Source organism: Oratosquilla oratoria, chromosome 24 (assembly GCF_046742065.1).
Source record: "Oratosquilla oratoria isolate Oo_2021 chromosome 24, ASM4674206v1, whole genome shotgun sequence".
In the NCBI taxonomy this organism is placed as follows: Eukaryota; Metazoa; Arthropoda; class Malacostraca; order Stomatopoda; family Squillidae; genus Oratosquilla; species Oratosquilla oratoria.
The window spans coordinates 31,268,873-31,286,734 of NC_134800.1; the positions used below are offsets into that span (position 1 = coordinate 31,268,873).

Consider the following 17,862-nt stretch of genomic DNA (forward strand, 5'->3'; position numbering starts at 1 on the left):
CAAATGGTAAACAAAGAACCTCTGGCCTTATAGGATAAAAAGACGCACATATGCTGAGGACCGAGAACAAGAGACAACACCGCATTTGTGCGTTCCCCGTGAATTTGGAACGTGGCTATGTAACGCATATATGCTGACACCCGATATCTTCAGAAATTTGCAAGTACCACATATATGCTGACCCCGAAATCTTGGAACAAAAGTGATTGCCGCACATGTGCGGCACCCGGGCAATTTGGGTTAAATGAGTGCATAGAGGATTTAGGGAGAAATGTCAATGTAATAGTACTGGGAGACCTTAATGCTAGGGTAGGAAATGGTCCAATTGATGGAGTGGTTGGGAAATGTGGAGTTCCAGGAAAGAATCAAAGTGGAGAGTTGATGGTGGAAATGTGTCTAGAGAGTTGATGATAGCAAATACAGTGTTTCGGAAGAAAGTCAAGCATAAGTACACATGAGAGAGGGTGGTGGATGGAAGGGTGGTAGATAGAGCGTTGATGGACTATGTAGTGGTAAATAGGATTATGATAGGAAAAGTTAAGGATGTACATGTGCTAAGGGGAGAGGGTGGGGGAATATCAGATCATTTTTTGGTGGAAGGTAAGTTGAGAGTGGAGGATAGATGGAGAAAGAGGAAAGGGACAAAAGGTAGGGAGGTGCTTAGAGTGAAGTCTTTAAATGAAAAGGAAAAGGAGAAGGAGTACAAGAAGAAGCTGAAGGAGGAGTGGGAGGGAGTGAAGGATAGAGTAGAGCTAGGTGTGGAGGAGGAATGGGGATGGTTCAAGGAGGTAGTCATAAAGTGTGCAAGGATGGTGTGTGGAACAAGAAGGACAGGAGGAAACAGAAGGGTAGTGAATGGTGGGATGAGGAAACAAAGAAGGTTGTAGAAGAGAAGAAGCGAGCTTTCACAGATTGGTTACAAAATAGGATGAGGGAGTCATATGAGAGGTACAAAGAAAAGAGAAGTAAAGCAAAAGGTAAAGGAGGCAAAGAGGAGAGCAGATTTGAAGTGGGGTAAGAGTATGACAGAAATTTTTGAAAGTAATAAAAAGATGTTTTGGAGAGAAATTAAGAGAGGAAGAGGAGGCAAATCAAGTAGAGAAGAAAAGGTAAAAGGTGCAGATGGAGAGATGATAATGGAAGAGAAGGCAGTAAGGGGAAGATGGGCAGAATATTTTAGGGAGTTGCTAAATGTGAAGGAGGATAGGGAAGGAAAGATAGTTGCAGTGGGAAATGCTAAGAAAATGACCGTGATGAGTGAGGAAAATGGAGAAGAAATAAGGAAGGATGAAGTGAAGGCAGTTGTTAAGATGATGAAAGCAGGTAAGGCACCTGGTCTGGATGGATGCCATGCAGAATGTCTAAAAAAAGGAGGTACAGTGATGGTGGACTGGCTGGTGAGGTTATTCAATGTTTGTTGGAGAGAGGGTAGAGTGCCGGAGGACTGGAGGAGTGCCTGTATAGTTCCACTTTACAAGGGAAAAGTGGACAAGTGTGAATGTAGTAGTTTCAGAGGGATTAGCTTGTTAAGGGTAGTTGGGAAGGCTTATGGGAAGATCTTGATTGAGAGGATTAGGAGAGGAACAGAGGGAGTAACTGGTGAGGAACAGTGTGGATTTAGAACGGGTAGAGGTTGTGCAGATCAGATCTTTGTGGTAAGACAAATAAGTGAGAAAGCTATAGGAAAGGGGAAGGATGTTTTTTGGGCTTTTATGGATCTGGTAAAGGCTTAGGATAGGGTAGACAGAAAGGCACTGTGGGAGGTTATGCAGATATATGGGATAGGAGGAAAGCTTCTAGGAGCTCTCAAGAGTTTTTATGAGAGTAGCAGAGCTTGTGTCAGGATTAGAAATGGAGAGAGTGAGTGGTTCGAGGTAAAGGTGTGACTTCGCCAAGGATGCATTATGTCGCCCTGGCTGTTCAACTTATACATGGATGGGGTAGTGTGAGAGGTAAATGCAAGGGTAGTGGGTCAGGGATTGGAGATGGTTAAAGAAAATGGAGAAAAGTGGGAAGTGAGCCAGCTGTTGTTTGCTGACGACACTGTGCTTGTGGCAGGATCGGAGGAGGGATTGAGGAAGTTGGTGACAGAGTTTGGGAGAGTATATGATAGAAGAAAGCTAAAGATTAATGTGGGTAAAAGTAAGGTGATGAGATGTACAAGGGGTGAAAGTGGCAGTAGACTGGAAGTGAGCATTAAGGGAGAGCGACTGGAGGAAGAGGATAGTTTTAGATACTTGGGTGAAAATGTGGCAGGAAAAGGTGGAGTGAAGGTGAAGGTAGAATGTAGATTGAGAGAAGCAAGTAAATGCCTTGGTGGATTAAAAAGTGTAATGAGGAATAGATATTTGGGAATGGATGATAAGAGACTGTATGAAGGAGTGATTGTGCCAACAGCGCTGTATGGGGCAGAAACATGGAACATAAGAGAGGAAGAGAGAAGGAGTTTGAATGTGTTTGAGATGAGGTGTCGGAGAAGTATGATGGGGGTTACTAGGCTAGATAGAGTGAGAAACGAGGAGGTGAGGAGGAGGACGGGGGTGGAAAGGGAGTTGGGAGATAGGGTTGATGAAAGAGTATTAGGATGGTTTGGACACATGGAAAGAATGAGTGAAGAAAGACTAGTAAAAGAGGTATGGAAGGCAGATGTGGAGGGAGTGAACATGAGGGGACGTCCTAGGATGAGGTGGATGGATGGGATGAAGGGGGCTTTGGGGAAGAGTGGAATGTCTGTTGAAGAAGAATGGGAGAGGACAGAAGACAGGGGAGAATGGAGAATGGTTGTATATGAATGATGTAGTGATGCATGAGGTGGAATAGGTGGGGGGATGGGGGGTGAGGTAGTATGTGTGAGCAAAATTTGATGCAGCCCGAAGGGATTTCTCCCAATCTTCTCCTTTTATGCAATGGGGGGACGGAGAGGGGGGGTCGTCGAATTAATGAAGCGGCCTTGCTGTGGATGTCCTGTGTCTTGCAACACTGCTTCTGACCCAGGGCAGTGGACAAGGTGCAGGGATGACCCGTCATCCAGGAGGTGCTAAGATAAGAGGGGAGGTGGAGGGGTGTGGAGTGTATTCAGGGATGGAATAGGTGGGAATGATTTTATGCCTTTTCCTTTTTGGCTACCTCCCTTGTAAGGGGGAAAAAGCCTTGGTATATGTATGTATGTATGTATGTACAAAAATAAATGATTTTTTTTTTTTTTATTTTGTCAGTGAAATCAGACCACCTCCATGGACGGTCTGCCCTGCCAATACCCCTAAAAAACAACAAACATTTTACGGGAATTGTGGGGAATAAAACCAACATTAGCAGTTTTATTCCCAGAATTCTCTATTCACTTAAAAACACAAGATTTATTACAAATGATGGTAAATTTTTAGTTTTGACCATAGGCGCAATATAGCAATAGAAAATTAATTATTAATTTTGTAAATTATACTGTATCAACGTAATATGCAATTTTGTGTGCGGATATAAAAAACAGAAAAGGTGTTAACACAGATTTCGTAAGTAACTAAGTCGGTCGGACGAATGGTACGCCATGTTTGTTATGATAGATGCCGACGTCGAAGAAATGAAAGGATGATAAATTCGTCTAACCTAACCTAACCTGTGTTTAATAAATCATTACCTGCAAATTAAATGTCATTCGGCTCATCCTCGTTGTCGTCGTCGTGAGAGACATTGGCGGGCTTTTCAACCACTCTCTCACCTTGCGGGGTATACAAAGTTCTTGCAGCTTGAAGGAATGCATGTATCTCTGCTCCATAACATTTCTTCAAGAAAATGTACCTGCCGAGGTACTGTCGGATGTACCGAGGCCGTCAATTGACAGACGACAATATTGCGTCCCGATCCTATGCTACCGACTTCGTTCATTAGCATATTTGCTTGTAGCAAGGTATTTTTTATTTTCATTTCCACCCACAAAATTGCATATTACGTTGATACATTTTAATTTACAAAATTAATAATTAATTTTCTATTGCTATATTGCGCCCATGGTCAAAACTAAAAAAATACCCAAATGACTGCAGTCGGAGTGGAGCGAGACTAGACTAATGCAAAATGGCTGTCTGTGTTGTGGACGCTATCATGTCATAGCCATGATAGCGTGAATGAATGCGGTGGCATGGACTCGAAAACAGTTGAAGTTTTTGCAATTTTCTTGTCAAGATACATACATCTTGGTTATAACTTGGTTGTAACTTTTGCTAAGCCTATGCACTGTCGCCGTCGGCAGGCTAGCTACGAAATGTGTCAAAATAGTACGTCACTGTCCGAGGCATTTTTTTGCACTGAAGCCACACATAAGGCACACCTCACGATAAGGCGCACCACCCAATTTTGGCCGATTTTAAGGATTTTGCCCGCGCCTTATGGTCCGAAAAATACGGTATATATATTTCTTAGTAATTACCAATAAAATTCACTAATAAACAAAGTCCCATGTTTTGTTAAAAAGGGCAGCACTAATGTTAAAGCAATAATATCAATGATTAATAACACAGCTAAGTAAAATTTGGTGAATAAAATACATGCATATCAAAGACCCTTTTCCCTTTGACAAGGGGGGGGAAGGAGTAATGTCAAAGTATACACTAACCCCACACCCATCCCAAAACCATTTATTCCATCTCTTACCTCTTGTCCCCACCATACTGCTCAGGTAATAGGCAACAGTGTGAGACACATGTGTTCCACAGCCAGACCTAACATGAAAAGCTGGTTTACCACAACTGCTTCATAATAAAATAACACCACTCCCCTCATCAACTCAAATTATCTAAGAAACAGACAAAAGGAACTCCCCTTCAGGCCACATCTTTTCTTCATCCTTTAACAGCTACTATCCATTCATGTCTACCTTTTACACTCTTTCTTACCAAGCGGTGGTCCTCTTGCATCTAATGCCTCATTTACTCCTTCCATACACCTTATTTTTTTTATCTCCTCTCATGTTTATTCCTTCCACTTCTTCCTAAACTCCTTTTCCTAGTTTTTCCTAGTTCATTTCTTCCATATGCCCAAACCATCTCAGCAATTTCTGATTTACCCTAACTGATAACTTTCCACCTGTTCTCAGCCTCACATCAATTTCTCCTTTAATCTATCATCATAACACCTACCATACATCTCAAACATGTTTAGGCTCTTCCTTTCTGCCTCCCTCTAACTTAAGAAAACCCAGCATCTTGCATACCAATCTCACTACTACCCACCATATCCAGGCTGATGGAAAGATCTGTCTATCTATATACCAAGGGCCCCTACCCTGTTATAAGGGAGATAGCCAAGTCAAGGCATGTACCCACTCACACCTATTTCACTTCTATCCACAACCCTTGTTTCCCTCTCATTTTAACTCCTCATGGATGAAGGATCATCTTTGTATCCCACCCAATGCCTTGAGTCAGAAGCAATGCAACAAGACCCAATACATCCAAAGCAAGGCAGGTTCATTTACACAGTAACCCTCCCTCCTTGTCCCCTAAGGCAGAAAATAGACAAATCCCTTCAGGCTGCATCAAAACATCATCCATAAACAACCATTCCCCACTCACCCCTACCTATCCCCTCCTTTCTCCCTTCCTTACTCAACAGACATTTGCCTCCTGCTCAAAGCCTCTTTCACCCCATCCATCTCATCTCATCCTTGGTCATCCCCTCAAGTTAGCATTGTGGTTAGCATTCCTGTGCACACCACATGCACTCCTATACTCATAACCCACCAATTAATGTGTAAATCACCCTATGTGTGTTTCACTATCACCAGTTCCCCTTGCAACAAGCCCGACAAATCAAGTAGAAAAACAAAAAGGTAAAAAAAAAAAATTGCTAATCTTTCTTCATACATTCTTTCCATGTGTCCAAATCGCCCAAACAATTTTTCATCTGCCCTATCTGCCACTTACCTTTCTACCCTCACCTCATTTCTCACTCTATCCAACCTTGTAATTCTAACCATATTTCTCAGACACTTCATCTCAAACGCTTTGTTGAGTGGAATTTAATTAATCTTACCCTAGGTCCAACTCACTGGTGGCATGGTTCAAATGACCATCAACTTGACCTTTGCCAAAAGTAGCGATGCTCTCATCCACTTGGCCATTGGGATATTCTCCTTTCTGTTTCTCTTAAATTCCAAATTACCACCCCATACAGTGTTGTAGACAGAATCATCCCTTCATATAATCCTCTCCATGTATTCATTTCCAAATGCCTCTTTCTTATGACACTTTTCAAGGCCTAAAGACATTTACTTGCTTCTCTCACTGTACAGTTTACCTCCACCCCCACTCCTCCATTTCCTGCCACAAGTGACCCCAAATATTTAAATTCAACTACTTCTTTAAAACTTACTTCTAATTCTTTGCCACCCTCTCCCCTTGTTAATATCAGAAAGAAACATAACTAGCCTACCCAACATTTCTCAAGTACCTTCAACACAATGTAAAAAAACTACATCAGCAGCATACTACTCAAATGTTTGTTACAACCTTCCACCTATACCACACTAAACATCCATAACCAGATCACTGAACATGTGAAAGACTGGCAAACTCAGTACTCCAACAATAACCTCCAGACATAAGCCCCACAAGAAAAAACTCTCCCACCTGATAAGAACCAGACTGGCATGTATGTGCTTAGGACAATACCTAGCATTAAAACAGTACCAATACAGAATGGGCCTGATCACAGATTCAAACTGCTCCAGATGCAACCACTACTTAGAGGACACTAAGCACCTCATCCTACAATGCCCCACAATAACAATCCCTTGACAACAATGAAATGTATCATTCTGAAGTGATTTCTGGACCTACTCAGAGGTTACTGCTGGCTATTTGAAGGTTACAGGTCTTCTACAAGAGATCAGGGGCAACATATTGATTGCTTGACCTGAGTGGCATGGCAGGAGGCTGGAATAACCCTTCATCCATAAGATGTTATAATGAGTGGAGTGATGATAAATAAGATTTCAGATTGGTGTGGGTTGGGTGTAAGTTTTAACTCTGCCACTCCCTTTACAAGAGTGTGAAAGGCCTTTTGGTGTGTATCTATATTTGTATGTATGTTTGCATGTACCACCTCATCCATATGCATAATGAACAACATTATCAACAGTATACAACCCACTGGTTGTTCAGTGTCTATGTAGTGGCATGGAAAGTACATGCAAGACTGCTTGGAAGGGGTTTAGAACTGGTAAGAGGGAGTGAATAAAATGCTCATACATAATCAATGTTTTATCTTGTGTTAATTTCTAGGTTGAAATAAAACCTGTCATACCTCAGTCTCTAAAACTCTTGCTCTTTCACCTGAATTTGACAACAGTGCAAGTACTTACCTTGTACTCAAAACAAGATACTGCTATGTATAAGATATCAAGGAGTTGGTGAAGGCGATTATGAGGCATGTCTGAGAAGGTGTGGGCTAATGTTGCATCATCCACATTCCTTAATACCCATAACAGGCACATCAAGAGGTTACGGCTTGTTTCAGAGCTCAGCTGGCATTTTCGGGGTTGCTGAAAGATAGAAGGCGAGATGTCAGAACATAATTGAAGAAAATATACTCTTTAATATAAAATTATGCCACACATATGCAACAGCATTCTTGAACTACAGATCCTACAAATGTGGAATTATTAGACTGAAGAGGGCACTTAAACACTACTTACATTTTCAAATTCCTCTTCAGCCTGCATGCAAAGTGCACAAAGTAAACAAAATGAAACAAGTGCAATACTTCTGACATACTTGCCACTCCTGCACAAGAATAACTACATTAACTAGCACTTTGAGTTTGTCAAAGTATACTCATATTACCATACAATACCCACTTCTCTAAACCACAGTAAAATCTACAAATGTGCACAACCTACAACAAAGGAAGAAAGAAAAAAAAATTTATACATTTCAAAAACTTTGTCCTCACCCCAGGTAAAGACTCATAGTCATTTTCTCGGCTGGCATACATAGATGAGCCTGCAATTGCCATAGCAACATTTTGGTGAATATGTGAGGATCCGCTTTCACCTTCATCAACCACATTAGCTTGGAAATGGGCTGTTGAAAAAAAAAAATAATAATAATATAATTACAATAAGGCTATTCTATTTCACAGTTTTATAACAATGCATAATCATGCATATACAAAACCTTAATCCCTATTATAAGGGGGGAGGCCAACTTGAAATTTTTTGTTCTGACTGTATGTGCAAGAATAACACAAATAAATGGGCCTTAGGTTCCTTGTTCAGCCCATTAGTAACCTCTGATGACACACAGGAGAATACATTGGCAATATTCCATCCCCCACCATTGGTGGTTGTGAGGAGCCTACCACAGGAGGCATGTAGTTGTGGCCTATGTGTCTGTATTGATGATACTATATTGTGCTACATTAAAATAGAGATGGAGACATAAAGATGGTCAAGGGGGGATTCAAGGATGTAGCATATAATAGGGATACATTTGCACATATACAGGCCTTAATCTCTTTTATAAGGAAGTGGGTGTCTAAGTCAAAGCACACATTTCTGTCCTATCTCTATATGGGAGGAAATATATGAAAAGAGAAATTCCCTAGTCCCTATGTTTTACCCTATTTAGTTGCTTTTTATTGTGGGTATTTATGTCGATGATCCATGGGCTATCAGATTAACCCCTTCAATATGATGATGCTTATGTAGGTGTCATGAGGAGCGAGTGGGTATATGAGGATTCCTGCCTCAGCATCTTGATTATATTTATTTTGTAGTTGTAGCTGAGTGACCCCATATTCTATGAACTGGCCTGATCATATTTTCTGTGGTTATCAACATTTAGAGGGAAAGAGAACGAGTAATACAACTGTAACTTTATATTATATAATGCGAGTATTATGGTGGGTCATCATACATCAGGCAGCTAATGCTTCCCATGAGAATTTGACTCATATTGAAGAGGTTAATCAATTGATCCATTGCCCCTGGCCTTTCTTCAAGGAGACCCATGGGTCCCAAATGACCAGCAAAAGCAACCAGATAGACCTGTATGTTATTCAAGGAAGAAATATTACATTATTATCTGGGGAGTGTTAATGTGGGACACTTGGATGAGGTGTTCAGTGTTTTCTATGTGATAGTTGCAGCCCTATTATGTGATGGGGCTAGGAGATTAATAGGTAGGGTTGTAGTAAAATTTATCCTAAATTGAAACAAGTGTAGAGTCCAATGTGTACTTTTGTATACACAGTGAATAGATAATGTGAAGAAGTTTGTGAGCTTTCCTTTTTACAAAGAAAAGGGTAAAAATCTTATTCAAGAAGTTGAAACTGGGAAGTAATGGTAGGATACCCTCCCAAAACATGTTTGTCATTACCAGTATATACTGAAATTAACATTTTGAAATATTTAGTTTCATTCCATAAAATCCAAATTTCAGGACATGGAACTCCAATTCAAACAAGAAAACACTCTTAATATCAATTAAAAAGTTGAAATTGGTTAATATACAAGAGGAAAGGAAGGAGGGAGGGAGGGAGGGAGGGAGAGAAAGAGAAAGGGAGGGAGAGAGAGAAAGAGAGAGAGAGGGGAGAGGGAGAGAGAGAGGGGAGAGGGAGAGATAGATGGGGGAGAGGGATGGGGGAGAGGGATGGTGGGACAGGGGAGAGAGATAGGGAGAGAGTGAGAGAGAGATAGGGGAGAGGGATAAGGGGAGAGGGATAGGGAGAGAGGGATGGGGGAGAGATAGGGAGAGAGTGAGAGGGAGAGATAGGGGAGAGGGATATGGGAGAGGGATAGGGGGAGAGGGATGGTGAGACAGGGGAGAGAGACAGGGAGAGAGTGAGATAAAAATGTGATAATCAATCATTCAATCCACTGCTCCAGGTCTATCTTGCAGGAGACCCATAGCTCCCAAGTGCCCAGCAGCAGCCATTAGACAAGCATATAGGTCAGAAGAAATAGTTTTGTTGTCTAGTGAAAAACTTGGAGTCTGGCAAGTCTTTGGAACCTCTCACAGATCTCTCTGAGAAGAAACATTGGACTGCTGTTGTCTGTGTTGCATCCATGTAGGACTGTTTATACACCACCTGCTGACAGTTGTACGGAAAGAAGAGCAGTCATTGGTTGTCAGCTCTCTGTGTAAAAAAGTAAAAGAAATACAGCTGAAGTTGATAGAGAAAAATCTTGGGCCCAGTGCAAAGACAGTGCCAGCCCCTAGGGAGTGCACTTCCTAATGGAGGTGAGGTGGTTGATGGGTTTTGAAAAAGGGCAGCAACCAAACTGGTCCCCAGTCTGACAGATATACCATGTGAGAAGAGACTAAAAGCACTGTGTCTGCCATTATTGTAAGAGTGAAGAGAAAGAGGTGATACAATTACAGCATACAGGTTGCTTAAAGGGGTATACCTTATTGACAGAAGAGATCTCTTGATTAGGTGTGAGAGGGCTTTAAGAGGTCATGAGACCAAATTGAGAAAGACCACATGTCTAAAGGATGTGAAGAAATACAGTTTTCTATACAGATGCACACATACTTGACATAGCTTGGAAGGTCATATAGCTCAAGGTGGAACAAAAAATGAATTCAAATCTAAGTATACATACATATACCAAGGGCTTTTTCACCCCTATATAGAAGCAGCCAAAGTCAAAGGCATAATTCCATTAAAAAAGCATTAAGCATGATAACTGGAAAATAAGTATGTAGGCCAGGTTGGAGCTATATATTAACTTCAAGCTACATATGATAAACTGGAGAGTAAGAGACAGGAGCGTTGCTCCTTTCCTATATAATACAATTAGGTAAATATACATGAGAGAATGAGTTGAGTAAGAAATAAGGAGGTGAGGTAAAGAATTAGGGTACAAAGGGAACTCTTTAAAGAAAAGAAAAACTTACCTTTACATGAATTGAAGGTGTGAAGTTGTGGAAGAGCATCAATGACAATGTTTATCAAAGGCAAGTAAAGTGTTGCAACACGAGCCTTAATTTCTTGGTCGGAATATCGTTGATCTGAGTCATGGCTGGTAAGAAGGTTGCGCACTGTATTGACAGCATGCCCATGGACACATGGATTACTGTAAACAGAAGTTTTTAATGTTAGGTAATTTATTTTAAATCAAGTCTTTCAAGCTTTGTAACATTCCTTACTAAATTGAAATTCACTACTCTATCCTTCACCACCTCCCATACTTCTTTCAGCTTCTCCTGCTCCTTTTCCTTCTCATTCAAAATGGAGGATAGATGGAGAAAGAGAAAAAGGACAGAAGGTAGGGAGATGCTTAAAGGAAATCATTTAAATAAGAAGAAAAAGGAGCAGGAGTACAAGGAGAAGCTGAGAGAGGTGTGGGAGGAGGTGGTGATGGATAGAGTGGAAGTTGGTGTGAAAGAAGAATGAGAGTATTTCAAGGAGGAAGTGACAAGGTATGCAAAAATGGTATGTGGAACAAGAAGGATGGGAGGGAATAGAAGGAAAGATAGTGAGTGGTAGGATGAAATGAAGAAGGTAATAAAAGAGAAGCAAGCATTCAGGGACTGTTACAAAGTACGATGAAAGAAAAATATGACAAGTACAAAGAAAAAAAGAAGAGAACCAAAACAAATTATAAAGGAGCCAAAAGGGAGAGTAGATGTAAAATTGGGGAAGAATATGAAAAAAAAAAAAAAAAAAAAAATTAAAGTAATAAAAATATCTTTTGGAAAGAAATCAAGAGAGGAAGGGGAGGTGAGTCAAGAAGAGAAGAAAAGGTAAGAGACACAGATGAACAGATCCTGACAGAAGAGGAGGTGGTAAGCGGAAGATGGGTGGATTATTTTAGAGCTGTTGAATGTGGAGGATTGGGAGGGATTGGTGGTAGTAGTGGGAGGTGCTAAGAAAATGACAGTGATGGGATAGGAAAATGGAGGAAAAATAAGAAAAGATGAGGTGCAAGTAGCTCTGAAAATGATGAAAACAGGTAAGGCTCCTGGATTAGATGGGTCTCATGCAGTGTCTGAAGAAGGGAGGTACACTAATACTGGACTGGCTGGTGAGGTTGTTTAACCCCTTCCATACGGTGCCGCACACGTAGGCGTCATGGACTTAGATCTCAGTGGCAGCAGCAAATGCCAGCCGTACGACGTGTCGTAATAATACTCGCATCATAAAATATAGTCACCGCTTATATCGATCGTTCTCTCTTTCACCCGCGAATTTTGAATACCACAGAGAATGGGATTCAGGGCACATTTGAGAGAATGTAAAAACACAGGGGCGACTACAATAAATATAATCAAGACGCCGATATGGCAGCCTCGTGAATACACTCGCTCCCCATGACGCCTACGTGTGCGGCACCGTATGGAAGGGGTTAATATGTATCTAAGGGAGGGTAAAGTGCCAGAGGACTGGAGGAGTGCCTGTATAGTTCCACTTTACAAAGGAAAGGGGAACAAATGTAAGTGTAGTAGTTTCAGAGGAATTAGTTTGTTGAGTGTAGTTTAGAAGGCTTATGGGAGGGTTTTGATTGAAAGGATTAGGAGAGGAAGAGAGGGAGTAATTGGTGGGGAACAGTGTGGGTTTAGGAGAGGTAGGGGTTGTGTGGAGGTTTGTGGTAAGGCAGATATGTGAGAAAGCTTTGGGAAAGGGAAAGGATTTTTTTGGGGCATTTATGGATTTGGAAAAGGCTGATGTCAGGGTAGACAGAAAGGCACTGTGGGAGGTTTTACAGATATATAGGATTGGGAGAAAGCTGTTAAGGGCAGTTTTAAGAGTTTTTACAAGAGTAGTGGAGCCTGTGTTAGAATGGGAAATGGAGTGAGTGAAGGGTTTGAGGTAAAGGCAGGTCTGTGTCAGGGCTGTGTCATGTCACCATGGCTGTTCAATGTGTATATGGACAGGGTGATATGGGAGGTAAATGCAAGGGCAATGGGCATGGGATTTGGAATAGTAAGGAAAATGGAGAAAAGTGGGAGGTAAGCCAATTGTTATTTGCTGACAACATTCCGCTTGTGGCAGGGTCAGATGGGGGATTAAGGGAGATAGTGATGGATGTTGGGAAGGTATGTGATAGGAGAAAGTTGAAGGTAAATATGGATAAAGGGAAGGTGACGAGATGTACAAGGGTAGAGGATGGCAGTGAGTTGGAAGTAAGTCTAAAAGTAGAGATGGTTGGTGGAAGTGGATAGCTTTAGGTATTAGGAATCACATGATGCAGGAAAGGGAGGAATGAAGGTGGAGGTAAATTGTAGATTGTGAGAAGCAACTAAATGCCTTGGGGGATTAAAAAGTGTTATGAGAAATAGACAACTGGGAATGGATGCAAAGAGAAGAATGTATGAAGGGGTGATTGTGCTGATGGCATTGTATGGTGCAGAGACTTAGTATTTATGGGAGGCAGAGAGGAAAAGATAAAATATGTTTGAGATGAAATGTCTGAGAAGTATGGTAGGGGTTACTAGGTTGGATAGAGTAAGAAACGAGGTGAAGAGGAGAGTAGGAGTGGAAAAGGAGATGGCAGTTAGGGCTGATGAATGATTATTGGGATGGTTTGGAAACATGGAAAGAATGAGTGATGAAAAATTAGTAAAAGAAGTGTGGAAGGCAGGGGTGGAGGGAGTGAACTTGTGGGGATGCCTGAGGATGAGATGGATGGATGGGGTGAAGGGTGTGTTGAGCAAGAGGGGAATGCCTGTTGAGCAAGGGAGAAGGCAGGAGAGAGGGATGAATGGAGAATTATACTGTTATCCAAGGAAGGGAGGGATGGGGAGTAGGGGGTGTTTATGTGTGAATGACATTTTGATGCAGCCTGAAGGGATTTCTCCCAGTCTTCTCTTTTTCTGCATGAGGGGACGGAGAGGGGGATGGCTGATTGAAAGAACCCTCTTTGCTGTGGATGTACTGTGTCTTGCTGCATTGCATTTGACCCAGGGCAGTTGGCGTATGCAGGGGTGATCCATCTCCATGAAGAGGTAAGATGGGAGGGATGGAAAGGGTGGTGGATGGGAAGGAAATGGTGGGAATAGGTATGTGCCTCTGTCTTAGCTACCTCCCTTGCAAGAGGGAAAAAGGTCTTGGTATATAGATAGAATTAAAATGTTTACTCTTAGCCCCTCTCTATCTTCTGCCCTTTTCCTCTTTCTCCACCTATCCTTCACTCTCAACCTACCCTCCACCAAAAAATGATATAACATTCCACCAGTCTTTTCCTCCAAATAACATGGGCATCCAGAACTCTTCTTATTCTTCCTTTGGATACCACTACATAATCCATCAATGCCGTGTCAACCATTTTTCCATCTGCCACCTTTTCCCTTGTGTACTTATGCTTGACTTTCTTCTTAAACACTGTGTTAGCTATCATCAACTCTCTTAACACATCTCCACCACCAACTTTCTACTATGATTTTCCTAACCACTCCATCTATTGGTTCATCCCCTACTCTAGCATTGAGATCTCCCAATACTACTAAAATGACATTCCTCCCAAAACTGTCAGCATTCATTAAAATATATATGAAAAGTCTCCCTTTCCCCTACACTCTTCTCATTTCCATGGCCCATGTGCACTTACAAAAACCCACATCTCTCATCCTAGTTTCACCTTCATCCACATTAACCTTGAAGAAACTTCCTTCCACTCCACAAGCTTTCCAACCTCATCACTTATCACCAAGGTGATGAGATAGGAAACACAATGGCAGAATTCTTTCCCCCTACCACAGGCGATTAAATTTAACAGCATAACATATAAGTTACTTACTTAATTTCCAAGCCTGTTGCCAGGTCAGAGAGCACCAAACCTGCAAGAAAGTGCTGCTGCCTGAATGCTGTAGAGAGGCTTGTAAAGGAACCACGGTCTCCACCTACTAGTGTTGAGATGAAGGAAGACTGGCTTGTTGTAGACCCAATCTTTGTGTAGGGAGAAAAAAAAAATCTATCAACCAATGTACATTGTTTCCTGAATACATCTATGATCCATTTAAGACTGGCTTGTTGTAGACCCAATCTTTGTGTGGGGAAAATACAAAAAAAAAAAAAAAAAAAAAAAACATTATCTATCAACCAATGTACATTGTTTCCTTGATACATCTATGATCCATTTCATATGTCTACACTTTCCAAATTATATGGATCACTATTTTTATACATCAATGATAATTGAAGATAAAAAAAAAAAAAAAAAAAAAAAAAATAAATCTACATATTCTCTTCTAAAACATGGGAAAACACATTATCTTCATACATACACATACATATACCAAGGCTTTTTCCCCCTTACAAGGGGGGTAGCCAAAAAGAAAAAGGCATAAAATCATTCCCACCCATTCCATTCCTGAATACACTCCACACCCCTTCACCCTCCCTCCTATCTTAGCACCTCCTGAATGACGGGTCATCCCTGCACCTTGTCCACTGCCCTGGGTCAGAAGCAGTGTCGCAAGACACAGCACATCCACAGCAAGGCCGCTTCATTAAATCGGCGACCCCCCCCTCTCCGTCCCCCCATTGCATAAAATGAGAGGACGGGGAGAAATCCCTTCGGGCTGCGTCAAATTTTGCTCACACATACTACCTCACCCCCAATCCACCCACCCATTCCACCTCATGCTATCCCAACATCATCCATATACAACCATTCTCCATTCACCCCTGTCTTCTGTCCTCTCCCGTCCTTCCTCAACAGACATTCCCCTCTTCTCCAAAGCCCCTTTCACCCCATCCATCCACCTCATCCTAGGATGCCCCCTCATGTTCACTCCCTCCACATCTGCCTTCCATACCTCTTTTACTAGTCTTTCTTCACTCATTCTTTCCATGTGTCCAAACCATCCTAATATTCTTTCATCAACCCTATCTCCCAACTCCCTTTCCACCTCTGTTCTCCTCCTCACCTCCTCATTTCTCACTCTATATAGCCTAGTAACCCCCATCATACTTCTCAGACACCTCATCTCAAACACATTCAAACTCCTTCTCTCTTCTTCTCTTATGTTCCATGTTTCTGCCCCATACAGTGCTGTTGGCACAATCACTCCTTCATACAGTCTCCTCTTAGCATCCATTCCCAAATGTCTATTCCTCATTACACTCTTTAATCCACCAAGGCATTTACTCGCTTCTCTCAATCTACATTCCACCTCCACTTTCACTCCACCTATCCCTGCCACATTTGCACCGAAGTATCTAAAACTATCCACTTCCTCCAGTCCCTCTCCCTTAATGCTCACTTCCAGTCTACTGCCACTTTCACCCATTGTACATCTCATCACCTTACTTTTACCCACATTTATCTTTAGCTTTCTTCTATCACATACTCTCCCAAACTCTGCCACCAACTTCCTCAATCCCTCCTCCGATCCTGCCACAACCACAGTGTCGTCCGCAAACAACAGCTAGCTCACCTCCCACTTTTCTCCATTTTCTTTAACCATCTCCAATCCCTTGCCCACTACCCTTGCATTTACCTCTCGCACCACCCCATCCATGTATAAGTTGAACAGCCAGGGTGACATAACGCATCCTTGACGAAGTCCCACCTTTACTTCAAACCACTCACTCTCTCCATTTCCAATCCTGACACAAGCTCTACTATTCTCATAAAAACTCTTGAGAGCTCCTAGAAGCTTTCCTCCTATCCCGTATATCTTCATAACCTCCCACAGTGCCTTTCTGTCTACCCTATCATAAGCCTTTTCCAGATCCATAAAAGCCCAAAAAACATCCTTCCCCTTTCCTATAGCTTTCTCACATATCTGTCTTACCACAAAGATCTGATATACACAACCTCTACCCGTCCTAAAACCACACTGTTCCTCACCAATTACTCCTTCTGTTCCTCTCCTAATCCTCTCAATCAAGATCCTCCCATAAGCCTTCCCAACTACACTTAACAAGCTAATCCCTCTGAAACTACTACATTCACACTTATCCCCTTTTCCCTTGTAAAGAGGAACTATACAGGCACTCCTCCAGTCCTCCGGCACTCTAACCTCACCAACCAGTCCACCATCACTGTACCTCCCTTTTTCAGACATTCCGCATGGCATCCATCCAGACCAGGTGCCTTACCTGCTTTCATCATCTTAACAACTGCCTTCACCTCATCCTTCCTTATTTCTCCTCCATTCTCTTCATTCATCACTCTCATTTTCTTCGCACTTCTCACTGCAGCAATCTTTCCTTCCCTATCCTCCTTCACATTAAGCAACTCCCTAAAATATTCTGCCCATCTTCCCCTTACTGCCTTCTCTTCCATTATCATCTCTCCATCTGCACCTTTTACCTTTTCTTCTCTACTTGATTCGCCTCCTCTTCCTCTCTTAATTTCTTTCCAAAACATCTTTATATTACTTTCAAAATTTTCTGTCATACTCATACCCCATTTCACATCTGCTCACCTCTTTGCAACCTTTACCTTTTGCTTTACTTCTCTTTTCTTTTCTTTGTACCTCTCATATGACTCCCTCGTCCTATTTTGTAACCAATCTGTGAAAGCTCGATTCTTCTCTTCTACAACCTTTTTTGTTTCCTCATCCCACCATTCACTACCCTTTCTTCTATTCCCCCCTGTCCTTCTTGTTCCACACACCATCCTTGCACACTTTGTGACTCCCTCCTTGAACCATCCCAATTCCTCCTCCACACCCAGCTCTACTCTACCCTTTACTCCCTCCCACTCCTCCTTCAGCTTCTTTCCGTACTCCTTCCCCTTTTCCTTCTCATTCAAAGAGTTCACTCAAAGAACCTCCCTACCTTTTGTCCCTTTCCTCTTTCTCCATCTATCCTCCACTTTCAACTTACCTTCCACCAAAAAATGATCTGATATTCCCCCACCGTCTCCCCTTAGCACATGTACATCCTTAACTTTTCCTATCATAATCC

General features: G+C 41.9%; 1 protein-coding gene across 10 annotated transcripts in view; it reads right to left on the minus strand.

The window, feature by feature from the left end:
• Positions 1–17,862, minus strand: part of Zir (dedicator of cytokinesis) — a 661,124-nt gene that overhangs the window by 268,171 nt on the left and 375,091 nt on the right. For all 10 annotated transcript variants that reach the window (XR_012967574.1, XR_012967573.1, XR_012967577.1 and 7 more), the window contains 4 exons: positions 14,741–14,889; positions 10,899–11,077; positions 7,948–8,078; positions 7,358–7,537 (listed from right to left, as the gene is read on the minus strand). Coding sequence is in view for 2 of the 10 variants with exons in the window: in XM_076207846.1 (XP_076063961.1) it covers positions 7,358–7,537; positions 7,948–8,078; positions 10,899–11,077; positions 14,741–14,889 (639 nt within the window). In the remaining 8 variants the exon portion in view is untranslated. The remainder of the gene's footprint in view (positions 1–7,357; positions 7,538–7,947; positions 8,079–10,898; positions 11,078–14,740; positions 14,890–17,862) is intronic.